Source organism: Psammomys obesus, unplaced genomic scaffold, assembly GCF_907164565.1.
Source record: "Psammomys obesus unplaced genomic scaffold, mPsaObe1.curated_primary_1811, whole genome shotgun sequence".
NCBI classification, from domain to species: Eukaryota; Metazoa; Chordata; class Mammalia; order Rodentia; family Muridae; genus Psammomys; species Psammomys obesus.
In genome coordinates this window covers 16,125,745-16,141,395 of record NW_026592118.1, presented here as the reverse complement: position 1 = coordinate 16,141,395, position 15,651 = coordinate 16,125,745, and the positions used below count along the sequence as shown (strand labels likewise).

The 15,651-nt window shown below is 37.4% G+C and overlaps 1 protein-coding gene across 6 annotated transcripts in view; it reads right to left on the bottom strand.

Annotated features, from left to right (window-relative positions):
• Positions 1 to 15,651, bottom strand: part of Ptpn12 (protein tyrosine phosphatase non-receptor type 12) — a 66,528-nt gene that overhangs the window by 25,558 nt on the left and 25,319 nt on the right. For all 6 annotated transcript variants that reach the window (XM_055612655.1, XM_055612658.1, XM_055612660.1 and 3 more), the window contains 5 exons: positions 9,498 to 9,574; positions 7,420 to 7,515; positions 4,626 to 4,664; positions 2,864 to 2,935; positions 742 to 801 (listed from right to left, as the gene is read on the bottom strand). In XM_055612655.1, the coding sequence (XP_055468630.1) occupies positions 742 to 801; positions 2,864 to 2,935; positions 4,626 to 4,664; positions 7,420 to 7,515; positions 9,498 to 9,574 (344 nt within the window). The remainder of the gene's footprint in view (positions 1 to 741; positions 802 to 2,863; positions 2,936 to 4,625; positions 4,665 to 7,419; positions 7,516 to 9,497; positions 9,575 to 15,651) is intronic.

Below are 15,651 nucleotides of genomic sequence, written 5' to 3'. Positions count from 1 at the left end.
AAGGTACTAACTAGAGATAAAACATGCAACCTGGGTATAATAAATGACTCAACCTAAGGAATATGATTAGTACAGTTAGGGAGAAGAATAAACATAGATTGTCAAAAGGAAGTAGGAAGGCTTACACGTGAATTGGGAAGAATGACATATTTCATGACTAAGTTGGACTAATAAAAACAGATGAGAAAAAAGTCGACAAGTATTTTCCAGTGTCCTTTTATACATGTCTTTGGTTTCTTCCCTGAAAACTTACCACTTTGATTGGCTCTGAAACATTTAAGTCAACAGCTTGAAGTAAACATAATTTATATCTGAATGAAAACTGACTTTTGTATTTCTTAGTGCTGGGACTGAATCTTTGTGCCTGCTAAACAAATGGCCCTACCACTGAGCTACATTTACATCACAGCTTCTAAATGAAAACTTAGTTTTGTATTTAAAAAATTGTGAATACAAGTGAGTAATAAATAATTAATGCTATACTCAGCTTATTGTTAACAGAAGAAAACTATATGCACGGAAGAAATTCCACACAGAAAATTTAAGTTGTTCTAAGTAAACTAAGATATATACTGTTTTACTATGCATTTTGATAAGCATCAAGCTTAAGACACCAACTAAATAAATAATAGCAAAAGTCAAAGACTCAGAGCAAGAGTGGGAAGCAGGAAGAGAGGGACATGGAGAAGAAGGATACAAATGGAGACAGGCGCTCTTTCATCTATGATGGGAATTACTTACATCTTGAAATTCAAGTAAAAGTGTTCGAATAAAGTAGTCTGTTCTTGCTTGTTCATTTTCCTAAAAAGATAAAAACTTGTAAATCAGTAAAAATATTAAAATGAAAAAGCACACACAGGGACACACACATATTTATTAGACAAAATACTTAAAAGTCCACAATCTAAAATTAACATTTAGATTTTGGACTTAGGTAACACTCACCTCTCAGCTTACACGAGCAGCAATGAGGGAAGGAGGGAAGAGCACCCTTAGTTGTTACTCTTACCACGGTTGTAGGAGACATGCACAGCTTTAAGTCTGATGCTCTCTCTTAGCCAGATTATTAGAAAGAAGCCTGACATTTGTGTGCTGCTAGGTTCTTTTTGCCTTGTTAGTTGTAAGCACAGACAGTTTAGGTCAGTCATTAAGAACACTATGTGCTACTCATTAAAAACAGACGTCCACTATTATTCTAGCATGGGAAAATCACTTTATTTATTTATCAATTATTTCATTTATTTATTATTTGGTTTTTCGAGACGAATTTCTCTGTGTAGTCCTTGCTGTCCTGAAATTCCTTTTGGAGACCAGGCTGGCTTTGAACTCAGAAATCTGCCTATGTGTCTCTGCTGCTTCCCTCCTTCCCCTGCATTCAAGGCATGTGCCAGTATGCCCAACCACTTTTTCATTTATTGTTAAGAGGAAAGTATATTTTACTTTCACTAAAATTCAAGAACCCAGCATGGTAACTTATGCCTGTTACCCTAACATGTGGAAGGCTGGTGTGAGAAGACCGCTGTCAGTTTGAGGCAGACTTGGCTGCAAATGCAGCAAAGTTATTTGCAAGTAGCTTAGTGGGCTACAGCTTACAAATGGGTAGTGTGCTGGCACGCAGGCTAAGCGGCTGCTGGAGCAGCACACAGGACTGAACTCCGGCCAGCCAGTCTTCCTGTCTGATCACCAGGGCACTCTTCTTCATCCCCACACCAACACCTCAGAAAAGACTCACTTCTCTGTCTCAAAGATTGTGATTGCCAAGGAATCAAGTTACATACTGGAGTTATTTTAATTAGCATGCTTTCAGTTTGTAAATTTAGTTTTTACTTGTAGTTAAATCGCTGTTGAGTTCACACGGAATTGAGTCCTAGGCTTGCAATAGCCTGAGTATGTAGCACACTACAGTTTAATTGTTCATCAGTCTATAATGCAATTTTCTGACTAAATAATGTATATTAAAAATAGGTACTGTGGGGGCTGAAGAGATGGCTCAACGGTTAAGAACACTGGCTGGTCCAGAGGGGTCTGAGTTCAATTCCCATCAACCACATGGTGGCCTTCCACCATCTGTAATGGAATCTGATTCCCTCTTCTGCTGTGCACGAAAACAGTGTTCATACCCACAAAACAAATAAATAAATCTTAAAAAAAAAAATAGGTGCTGTGGAGGCTTCCTCCCTACTCTCTACCTTTTATGATGCAGGAAGATGACAGCAGATTGGTGGGGAAAGTCTTACGCAGCTATGAACTCTGTGAGCTACAATAACTGACCTGGCAGTGTATGCTTATTAATGGAACTGTAGCATGAATGTTGTAGGATCCCTTTTCACTGAATCAAAGGTCTGTGCTCTGTAAGATGGAACTCATGCATGACACTGTCAACTGGACCTGTGTCATATTCCCTGGGAGAAACCACTTCTATTATTTTGCTAAATGGACACACTGCCTTCCAAATACTTATTGTTCTATAAACTTATCAGTGTAACTCTCAACCCTCAACAAAGAAGCTTCTTTTTTTGCAGTTGATGGAGGTGAATACAGAGACTCTTAAGTGATTAATATACAGTCCTACTCCAAGGAGAGGGGTTATTGGCGACTTTTGGTTGCTGGGCAAGGGACAGTCTGTTTTCTTTAGAAATGTGACCTCTGGTAGTTTGCCTATGCTCCAGCAGAAAGCCCTTACACCAATTGGACTCAGGATTAAAAGGTCATGAAGTTGGGAGGAAGACATAGCTGGTGAGTCTGAAGAGCTGTAAAAATGGGGCAGGGATAGATCTGATCAAAATATATAGTATTTGTGTACAATATTCCCAAAGAACAAATTTTTAAAAATATTTTAAAATAAATAAAAATAGGTACTTACACAAGAAATTTTAAATGGTGCAAATGTTATAGGATCTTCTCCATACAAAGGCCAATAGCGCTCACACTTTTTCTGTTGTCCAAAAAAGATAAACAGAAAAAGTTCAGTAACTGTATACAAATATTTTGAGTCTTAAAGTTAAGAAGAAAGAACACTGCTTGGTATAAGAAGCATGGAGTTTAAGAGACTGGCTGCTCTTCCAGAGGATCCTGGTTCAATTCCCAGCACCCACATAGCAGCTCACAACCGTAACTCCAGTTTCAGGGAATCTGACACCCTCACACAGACATACATGCAAGCAAAAACCTAAATGCACATAAAAATAAATAAATAAAAAGTAGTCATTAAAAAAGGGGAGCATTTTGTTAGTGCTAATTTTATTATTTCTGTTGGATTGTGCTAAGTAAGAGTGATTTTTACCACTTATACAATGAGCTCATTAATGAAATGAAAACAGAAATCCGATACTTTAATAGTACTTAAGAAAAACACAAGATGAACCAAGTTGTGGTGCACACGCCTTTAATCCCAGCACTAGGAAGGCAGAGGCAGGTGGATCTCTCAGTTCAAGGACAGCCTGGTCTACAGAGTGAGCTCCAGGAGAGCTACCCAAGGAAACCCTGTCTTAAAACAAACAGGGCTGGAGAGATGGCTCAGCGGTTAAGAGCACTGTCTACTCTTCCGAAGGACCTGGGTTCAATTCCCAGCACCCACATGGCAGCTCACAACTGTCTGTAAGGCCAATTCCAAGAGATCTGACACCTTTACACTAATGCACAATAATAATAAAAAAAACAAAGAGAGAAAATAGTATAAGCATCTAAAATAGATAGTGGCGATGGGACTGGAGATGGTTCAGTGGATACAGTGTTTATTAATGCAATCAGGAGAACTTGAGTTTGAACCTCCATCACCCGTGTAAAAGTCAAGTGTGGTGGTACCCATCTTTAACTCTAACCCCAGCACTGTGAGGAGGAGATAAGATTCTGATGCTCAATGGCCAGCCACTCTCGCAGATATGGTAAGCTCCAAGTTTAATGAGAAACCCTATCTCAAGCAAGAAGGAGAAGGAGGGAAACAAGGGAAGAGACAAATACAAGCTGGATGCTAACCTCTGCTTTTTCACACTCACACACACCTGCACACGCGTGCGTACACACACACACACACGTATGCAAATATGTACACATACAGAGAAAGAGAGGAAAGGGAGGCATTGGTTTTTGCAAAAAGTCTAATCATGACATTTAAAATTCTTTTATTTTTATTTAGTTATTTATTTTTGAGACAAGGTCTCACAGATTTGGCTGGCCTGGAACTCATTATGTAAACCAACTTGGCCTTAAATTTGCGACATGCTTCTTGCCTCTGCCTCCCAAGTGTTGGCATTACAAATGTATGATACCATATGCAGCTTAAATCGTTGATCATCAGATTTACTATAATATGCTTATTTGTTCAATTTCGTTACTATTTTAAAATTACTTTCTAAACAATAAACTGTATTTGACTTGAAAATACCATGAAACATCTGAAAACTATATATAACAATACACTATTATTTTTAGTATATTATAAAATGTACTTCTGAAATACAGAAAAAAAGTTTGTGCTTTAGAGGGCATTTTGTTCCATGTATCATATAAAATAGAGCACAAAACTGAAGTGAGTACCCTTTAAGTACGTGGGATAACTGAAGTAATAAATGACCAGGAATTTCTATCCCCCACCCCAAATACAATGTGTTAACTAGTATACATACCCTTCCCATTTCAAATTCTCGACAGGCCATTACGATGATCTAAAAAGGAATTGGGGTGGGAGAAAAAAAAATAAGCTAAAAATAAGTTTTATTTTAAACTAAATACAAATATCAGTAATTTCTTTTACTCTGAACAAAAGTTTACTTTATTTATATTTTTAAAAATTAGCTTTAATGTTCAAACCATAGAATAGGGGCTAGATTGTTCAGATGTTAAGAAGACTAGCTGCTTCTCCGTAGGACCTGGTTTCAGTCCCCAGCACCCACATGGTGGTTAGGACGATCTGTAGCTCCAGTTCTAGATAATCTGTTGCCCTTCTCCAACCTCTGCAGGCATGCACACATGTATCACACCAACACACATGCAGACAAAACACGCATAAAAATAAAGTCTCAAGAATAAGTACAGGATAAAAAAACTATCAAAACTACACCTTCTAAATAAGAAGAAATATATTTTTTATACAAAAAAATAAGTGACTTCATTTAAAATGCTTTATTTGGTTTGAATTAAACTGTGAATCTAACTTATTGATTTCTTGCTTTTGAGTTGTACTAAAGGACTGCTAGGTTATTTACCTAATTTAGTTATTACTCTTAACTAAATATTAAAGTATATTTAAATATACCTTTCTAAAGGTTGAACATATTAAATTAACAGCCTCTAAATGTAAGTTACATTATCTGCTTCATTTTATATTTAAAATATAAAAGTTGAAAGAGTTTCTAGAAAAAATGGAACATAATCATTAAACTTTTACTGTAACTATTCCTGTACTTATCCTTCCACCATTTTACTTGTAAATGTATTTCAATGCTTTAGTATGCAGTAGATATCAGTATAATCTCCCCTAAATACCTCAGCATTCATATTATCTAGACCTCAGTAATATTTGTTTAATACAGTATTTTTCTCTTGAAAATATGTAACAATGAAATATACAAATCTTAATTGACTATTCTCCAAATTTGACAAATGGATACTTCTGTAAATTCCAAACTCCTATCCAAACATAATGATTCCATTCTCCAGAAAATGTACTCCTGGCTTTAAATCTCATTTTAAAATGAAACTGGTGGCAAACACTAAGTAGTTATCCCATTCCCCTTTTAGTACTCTCTCACAGGGAGAATGGAGGATGCCAACGCATTAGAAGCATTGCAATGCCACAGAGAACACCTCTTGTAACATTCATGAGAGCTCCTTGTCACTGTGTTTCCACATCCACACAACCAATGTTGATTTCAATGATGATGCACAGTACAACAGATGGGCTGGTCATAGTATCCTACAAGCCACATATTTTCTTGCTTTCAAACCTAAAGGCACACTATTTTCCTTTATTCCCAAAAGCTAAAAGGAACTAAAATGCCAATAGTTTAGATATGTTTCCAATGAATGAAGTGGGGCGGGGTGGGGAGATAGGTTCCTTAAATTCTCTTTATAGTTAATGTTCTTACATCTATTTTCTTAGGAAGAACCACCCAAAAGATTCTACTTCTAGAAAAAGGTTAAAAGATATGTTTGTCATGACAGAAGAGAAGCACACTGAGTCCCCACTTCTAGCTGAGGAGATGCTGACAACTGATGTCTGTTTGGGAGGCAGAAACAGTTTTTTCTTTTTATTTCACGTATATGAATGGGTCTTTTGCCTGCATGTATGTCTCTGTGCTACATGCATGCCTAGTGCCCACAGATGTCAAAAGAAGGCACTGGGTCCCTGAAACTGGAGTTATACATGGTTGAAAGCCACCTTGTAGGTGCTAGGAATGAAAACTAGGTCCTCTGGAAGAACCAGCAGAGTCCTTAACTGCTGAGTCACCTCAGCAGCTTCAAATCAGTTTTCTTTAGGGTCTGGTCTTTGAGAGGCCCACCAGGCTTCAGCTCCACATTGACGTGTGCACGTGCAGCGCTAGCTGGGCATGAAGCTGGAAGGTGAGGCAGAGGACGGACATGCAGGACGAGCTGGATAAGGGGAGGGGAGGGGAAACATGGCAGAAAAGCATGGAGGTAGGCATCAATTTTTCAAAGAATAAATTAAAGACATTATACTTATGATTTTCTTCAAAAGGAACATGCCTATATTATCAATCATTTTGTTGCTCTATGCAAGCATTAATCTTTTTTTAATGATTCTAAAGTTATTTAGCAGCTGTATCATTGGTTATTGACTCACACAAGATTTAAATTATAGTCACACTATTTTAACTAGTTTGTGAGAATTTAATGAACCATCTTCAAAATTAGTTTTTCTTTCCCAGAAACGGCATTACACTTGAACCACTGTACCTAAAAAGTTGTCTTAAAGAGGCTGGAGAGATGGCTCAGAGGTTAAGAGCACTGACTGCTTTTCTAGAAGACATGGGTTCAATTCCCAGCACCCACATGGCAGCTCACAGGTGTCTACTCCAGTTCCAGGAGACCCTACACCCTCACGGACGTATATGCAAACAAAACACCAATGCACATAAAATAAAAATAAATAAACACATTAAAAACAAAACAAACAAACAAACAAAGACAATTCTTTGGGGCTGGAGAGATGGCTCAGCGGTTAAGAGCACGGACTGCTCTTCCAGAAGAGCTGATTTCAATGCCCTGCACCTACATGGAAACTCACAACTGTAACTTCAGTTCCAGGGATCTGACACCCTCACACAGGAATACATGCAGACGGAACTCCAATGAACATAAAGTAAAAATAATTATTTTTAAAAAGTTGCCTTAGTCCCTGGTAAAACATCTAATGTCATCACATGTTACAGATCTCAGAGTCTATGACAAGTTCCTTACCACAACACTGTACTCCCATACCATCCTCCAGAAGTCTATGACAGTATTCGCCAGAGGCCCTTGGGTGGCCACATACGCCCTTGGCCCATAGACGCCCTAAAAGGTGAAAGTTAAACTTCACACTTACTATAATCATCAAGAATATTTCATAACTCAGTTCATTAGGATTTAAAATTTTATTAGTAATGTTTTCATCTAAAGCCATTTTCTTTCATAGAACATAAAACATGGCAAAAATATGCCCAATCCATTTCAGCTTTTTGCTAATCAATAGTACTTTTGTATTTACTGGCTATAGTGTACAAATTTGCTAATTAAAACTCACATTGTACAAAGAATTAAAAACAAACTGCCAGGCACAATGGTGCACGCCTTTAATTCCAGCACTCAGGAGGCAGGGGCAAGCTGATCTCTGTGATCTTTTCAATTTGAGGCCAGTCTGGTCTACACAGTTATAGGACAGCCAGGACTATGGAACAGGGACTGTCTCAGAAAACAACAAAAACTAAACTTCAATATCTACCCCCCTCCCCAATAACCCTAGCAGAAATACAAAAGCACAGTTTGAATCTAGGAATAATCCTCAAACTAGTTAGCAGTTTTTCCATGGCCACCTTAAGAATCTACTCAAAATGAGAACATATGCAGAACCTACTACACAGGTTTGAAATTAGTAAGCTAAGAATAGATAAAACAAAGTATCTGATTAAAATAAATGAACTGGTATATAAATGAATCAGTTCCCTACGTAGAGTAAAAAATTAGAACTCTTGCAGGGCAAGGTGGCGCACACCTTTGATACCAGCGCTCAGGAGGCAGAGGCAAGCAGAGTTCCAGGTCAGCCAGGGCTACACAGAGAAACTCTGTCTTGAAAAAACAAACAAAATAAAACAAAACAAATCTAGAACTCAATACACAAATAAAAAAGAATATATACATTGAAGTATTTGAAATACAATACCTATTTTTTTGTTTAATCCATAAATTTCGTTTTACTGTAATAACTAAGTTTATTTTTTAAAAGATTCTTTAACTGAAACCATGTGTCCAACACTACATAGACAATATTAACTCTTCCACTCTTGCTAACATTTATAATCAATAAAATGCCTATTAAAATATATACGACTGCCAATATAAAAATCATTGAAAAGCTGTAATGGCTGTACAACTAGACTCAAAAACATAAAATAGTGTATACAACAAATTTAAGCCTTTATTTATACTCAGTCACACAGAAGGTTGCATCTCTTTTTTGATAACAGTATTAAAAACATGACAGGTTGGTCATAGTAGGGCAAGCCTATGCTTTCACTACCAGGGAAGCTAAGGCTGGAGAATCTCAAGTTCTAAGCCAGCCTGGGCTACATAGAGGAATCTCAACTCAACCAACTACCACCCAGCTACAACTTCAACACTCTTTATTCAAGGCTAACTAAAGTTATCTAAGAAGTTAACTATCACTTTATTTTTAATTTTTATGTATATATTTACTTATCTATGTATTCATCACATTGTTTACCTCAGACTGGCTTTGAATGTATAGCAGTCCTCTGCCCTCAGCCTCCTGAATTTTGGCATTACATTCAGGTATATGCCACCATATGTAGCACTAGGTTGTAACAATTACCAAAGGTTTTGAAAATTTCAGTTATATCTTACAAATTTAAACCAGTATGACCTAGTAGTTTCAGCACTATTAATTTACCCTAAGAAACTGTTCAAAAGAACAGTGTTCACTGTAATTTCATTACCAAGAAAAACTGGAAATTACCATAGGGTTCAACAAAATATATAGGTATAACTAAACTCAAAAAGCCAATTTTTTAAAAATGACCAACAGGTAGTGTTTATGAGCCTTTAACATAAAAGCAGCACACAGAAAACTACCTTTGCTATTATGTATAGACACAGTTTGATCTACATGGCTTAGGCAGCCAGAAGAAAAAAGCAAATGAGATATTTTATTTTTACTGATTCTCCGATTAGTACCATGTTGGACAGGTAATACCTTCAATAAAATTGGTATAGAAAGGCACTAGTGTAGCAGGGAAACGTCCCGTCATTTTAATACATACCTTAATAAAATTTGCATTGATATAGTCTGAATCTTGAGACGGAGTCTTCAAAGTCAACTTAACTCGGCTATGATCAACTACAAAAGAAAAAAGATTTTCATAACTATGTACAGGTGGCATTCAGGTATTTCCTGTTTGTAGCAGAGCCCCACAACATAGCTCACAAAGGCACTGAACTGCTTTCAGCCACCAAGTGCTGGGATTACAAATGTATCATCACATTTACTTTAAAAAACAGAAAGCAAACCTTAGGTAGCAGGGGGGTAATTTTTAACATTATTTTAACAGAAAACAAGCCTTCGAGAAAAGCAACAAAAATGTAAAATAAGTGTATTAAAGCTGCAATCAAAATGATCTCTGGAATTTTAGAAATATAAAACACTAGGCAGTAACCCAAAGCATTTTTTTTTTAATTTAAATTTTGTCTTTAATCCCAGCATTTAGCAAGGAGGATATTTGCAAGTTCCAGGCCTCCTGGCCTACATAGACATGTTCTTCAAACAAAACAAAACTTTATGTGTATGGGTGTCTTGCCTGCATGTACGTCTGTGTTCCAGGTGTGTGCAGTGCCCACAGAAGTTAGAAGACACTTTCAGGTCTGAAGGCCATGAACTGCGTGTGATATGGGTGTTGGAGAACTGGACCCAGTCCTCTGGAAGAGCAGCCAGTGCTCCTAATTACTGAGCCATCCATCTCCCAGCTCAAACCTCACAACTCTTTATTTATTTTTACTCAAGAGTTTCTTTGCCAAAGTTCTTATTAAGAAACCTACCTTTCATATCTCACAAGAAATTATAAAAACTAAGTAGTTATGACTAATGAATTAAGATACTAAATTATGACAGGACTGGAAAAAATTACACATGTAAGGAAAACAATTACCTTCCAGTCTCAGGACTATTTTATTTGATTTGCATTCACTCAATTATATAAATTCTTACCCATTTTCTATATTCTTTTTATATGGGTAGAGGACCCTGATGAACATGTATGTCACATGGAAGTTATCAGAGGACAAACTGTAGCAGTTGGCTCTCTCCACATGGATTTTAGAAATTAAACTCAGGTCATTAGACTTGGCAACAAGCACCTTGACTCATGGAGCCACCTTGTCAGCCTTTATGTTGACTTAAAAACCATTTATGTGTGGCATAATGGCACATGCCTTTAATCCCAGCACTTGGGGAGGCAAAGGCAGGAGGATCTCTGTGAGTTTGACCCTATTTCAAAACAAAACAAAACCTCACAAACCCAGAAAACTACAATAAATATTTAGAAATGACTTTAGATTTAGACAAAAACTGCAAAAATAATCTAGAGTTATAGCTACTTGCTGCTAAGATTCCTCATAGTAACTTTCTGGAGGGTAGGAATATTTGAACCAGGATTTGGCCATATATATATATAGTCCATACTGGCTTTGAACTCATCATTCTTTGTACTTAGTCTCCTAAGTGTTGGCACTACAGGAACATAAACTAAGCCTGGCTTAATCCTAGTGTCCTACATAACCACATCATAATTATCAAAACCCAAACATTTGGTTGTAAAACTACTAAATAACATTTTAAAACCATTTTCTGGTGGGTTTTTTTTTTTTTTAAGTTTTTAAGATTACACAGACTTATTCTTTCTTCTTTGTCTCTTCCAATTACAAGTTTCCTTTTTTTTTTTTTAATTTATAACGAGGAGGGAATTATGTATTTTTGGGAATACCACAGGACTGAGGTAGTTAGAGGCAGCCGCTGCTTTTCAAAGGATCTTAGTGGAGTCCCAATGCCCCTATCAGATGGCTCACAACCACCTCTTACTCCAGTTTCAAGGGATCTGATGAACTCTGGCCTTTCCAGAGGACCTGCATGCATGTGGTGTACATAATTTCACCAAGGCACAAACATGTGTTTACACGCTCACATACATAAACAAAGAAAAAACGAATATCACGGTATTAAGTTTGTTCTTCATGTACAACATCATGGTTGAGGGCAGAGTGGCTCATGACATACATACATCTTACCACTTGTAATTTAAAGGAACCTTACACACCCTGCTTGATAAGGTGTTAGAGCTGCCTAATACTTATTACCTTTGGATTAGAAAGGATCATAACACATATACTGTACTGTGACTATCCATGGATAATGAATATAAAAGGCAATTAACATATGAAAAGATAAACTGGATATGGCAACACCTATGACTAAATTTACTATTACTAGGACAAATGTAATAAATAACTTATTTTTCATTGGTTCAAATATTATGTAAAGCACTAAAGTTCTTTTTACGTAGTTTTTGGGGATGGGATTTTTATTTTGAAAATTTGTAATAAGAGATAAGAAAGATATTCTAGTTCCTATGAAAATTATTTATCTATAATACATTTCCAAGGGACTAGATTGTTTGCATGTTTGCTAGTGCTCTGCCATCTATTTCATTCACTTTTTTTGGCCTCCTTTTTTAAAATGCCATTTTGGAAAGAAAACGGATGTACCAAAAATGCTGCTTCTGATGCATGAGGCTAGAATACACAGTTAGGATTATAACTAAGTGTATAAAGCTTCCTCTTACTATGCTCACCAGCAGAAAGGGTCCCAGTTAGTAACTCTGACCCCTATGGCATACCACTCTCTAGTCAAAGCAGCTCACATTGAGTACAACAACTGGCTCCAAAGCGAGTTAGGACCGTTAGCCTACACGTTAGCTTGTCTACATGGCAGGCTGGGAACTGCTCTCTCTTAAAATCTTTCTTAGATGAAAAAGTTCATCCATACACAAGGTGGAATAATATAATCCTCCTATTTAACAACAAAGTAGGTAGAATATCCCCAATTCACCAAATCCAAAGGCTCTCTCATCAGTTAAAACTGTTAGCAAGAATGTGGGAAACTGGTCTGTATGGACTAACCACTGTTGGAGGTATAAAACAGGATAGTGACTTTGGAATACATTTATCTTAATTTCTTAAAAAGTTCAACAGATGCTGGGTGTTGTATGGGACAGGCCTATAACTCCAGTATTACAAACAAGAAAACATAGGCAAATAACCTTTTATCTAACATAAAAACTTCAATTCTGGGAATAGTTTCTAGTATCCAGGAAATATGAAGAACTCTTGCTGGACATTGTGGCCCACACCTGTAATCCCAACACTTGGGAGGCTACAGCAAAATGATAAAGAACTTGGGCCAACCTGGACCATAAAGTATGAGACCTCTATCTCAAACTCAAGTGGCAGCAATAACAAGAATTCTTATAGCATAATAAAATTAAAATAAAGTTTTGTTTAAATAATTTAAATACTTTTCACCAAAGAAAATATACAAAAAAAATTAAGTAACAGCACACGAAAAGCTACAAATTAAAAACATACCAAGAACCACTAGAAAAACTTTAATCAAAAAGTTTGGGCCTGGGAAGATGGCCTGGTGGTTAAAGCAGTTGAGTGCCTGATAACTAAGTGCATATCCTCAGAACCCACATAAATGCCAGGGGAGTGTGGTGGCCCACGGTAATCCCAGCCTCAGAGAAGGCAGAGACAGGGCCCCTGAGCAAGTGAGACTAGCTCTATCAGTGAGCTCTGCATTTGATTAAGACCTTGCCTCAAGCTAAAGAGCATCACCTACATTCACCTTAGGCCTCCACAAGCACACGTGAACAGGTGTATGCACTCATGTAACACACCCAAAAACATGGAAAGAAAAACATCCTGCAACTTGGTGCCACGGTTCACACCTGTAACAGCAGCTGCTCAGGTCACCGTAGAGACAGGAAGAAGCTTGAAGCCAAACTGACAGCCTCAGGCAAAAATCAACCAGTTTCAAGTGTTGGCAGGAATGTGGGAAACTGGTCCTAATAAAACTAACCACTGTTGAGAATAGACAACAGCATAGTGACTTTGGAATCTCAACTTCTTAAAAAGTTAAACTAAGGCTACTCCAGTATTATAAGGCTGAGGCAGGAGGATGAAGAATTCAGAGGTCAGCCTGGGCTACACAGCAACTTGCTGCCTCATAAAACCAAAAAGGTTAAAATATAAGTACCTAAGAATAAAATTGTATTTATAAAAAAGCCTTGTTTGCCAGATGGTGGCGGTGTGCGCGTGTAACCCAGTACTGGGGAGGCAAAGGCAGAGCCAAATCCTCTGTGTTAGTTCAAAGCCATCTACAGAGCTAGTTACATAACAGCCAGGGCTACACAAGGAAACCTGGTCTCACCACCACCCCACAAAAAAAAAAAAAAAAGCTTTACTCAGAAATATTTACAGTGATTACAGTGACAGTACTTACAATATACACCAATTGGAGAGTAGATAAGCAAATCCTGTCACAGAAATAAATATTCCTTAATACTAAAAAGAAATTAAATACTAAAATACTACAATAACACAAATATAACTAACAAATGTGCTGAGTTAGGGCATAACAGCACATATTACAGGATGTTTATGTTAAATTTCTAGAAAAACAAAATCTAGAATCAGAAAGCATATTAGCAGTTGTCTGGGACTAAAGAATACAGAACTACTGGAAGTAATGAAATGTCCTAAAAATGGATTGGGCTAATCACTGCACGACATAAGTTTACTCCGAAAATTAATTGTTTACTTAAAATGATAACTTTCATGGTATAGAAATTTTAGCGTAAAGCTGTTTTTTAAAAGTGTGTTTTTGCAAACAATGGACATATTAAACAGTCAAAGGAAATTAAAAATTATTTTCTAACAAATATTTGAGTGCAATTCCTTTCAGTCTAACATTTAAGGAAAAAGAGGTCCTCCTGTCCTGACTCTACCACAGAGGTCAAGAACTGGCACTGTGAAGAAGGTTTCATACCTCCAGCATAGACAAGTCTCTGCTTCAAAACGAGCCATAGGCCGTGCCCTGCAGGCTGTGCAGCAGAACCCCCATCCCGCCCGGGTGTCTGCTTACTGGCGGCAGCAAACACCTCCTACACCGCCAAACATCCTGGGGAGCCACAACCACCCTGCGAGAACAGAGGCTTCGGACACAAACCACCTTTTTTATGTGACAAATTATTCAGCTCCTCTAGCCTCAGTTTCCCACCTGCAACTGGTATACGATCGACCTTCATAATTGTGTTGTGTTTATGAGGTGGGCTCTATCACAGAAATCAGCAACCAATATAAATGAGGGCTGTTATGTTTCAGAAGTCTGGTTTACTAGCATGCCACTTCGCCTCCACTCTGTCCAAAACTGTGAGGCTTTCCCTTGTATTCCTAGCTCTCCAATGGTCCTCACCCTTTCTACATTACCCCTACCAGCACTAATGACCACAAGACAGAGCGTATGTGAATGTATGAAGTACAAAGGTGGGACTTTTGCATGGTCATGTTCTTCTGTATCATCAGCATATGATATACGCTCACAATGTTTTGTAAAATGAATGTAAACTGGAACCAGTTAAGACTGATTCCTCTAGATGACAAAAAAATAAAAATAAAAATCAGTAGACAGCACCGAGAGATTGTGTGAAGATTATGCTTAATGAATTATTTGGAAATCCATGTCAACTCCTTTTCTGAGGTGGATTAATACTATGGTCTAGCTTTGTACTCCCATTAAATTCATATGCTGAAACCTAATTCCCCGATATAATAATATCAAGGAGAGGAACCTCTAGGAGGTGAGGAGAGCATATTCTGTCACTATAAAAGAGGCCCAAGGAAACTGGCTTGTTTCTTGTACTACACGAGGATTCAGTGAGAAGGCAGCAACTGTGAACAGGGACTGTGAGCCTTCATCACATACCACAGCTTTGGTGCCCTGAGCTTGGGCTTCTCTCACTTACTTCTGTTGTTTATAAGTTACGGCATTTTTGTTACAGCAGCCTCAACAGACTAAACCAACTGATTAGGGGGTGTATTTAAGCAAACGCCTCGAGTGTGTGAGGTTGGTAAAAGATGTTTGAACTCAAGCAGTCCTGAGATATATATATTATCACTACTAACTTCAATTTATAAATGAGAAAGCTAGACACAGTGAAGGCCAGACCTGCCTCTTTCAGCTATAAGCTCTCCAGATTTGAATGTCCAAGGTGGTAACTCATCACTGATATTCTGTCATTCTTTGTTAATTTTATTAATACTGTCTAATCACATGGTCCAAGTTGAGAATAATGTACAACAGTTAAC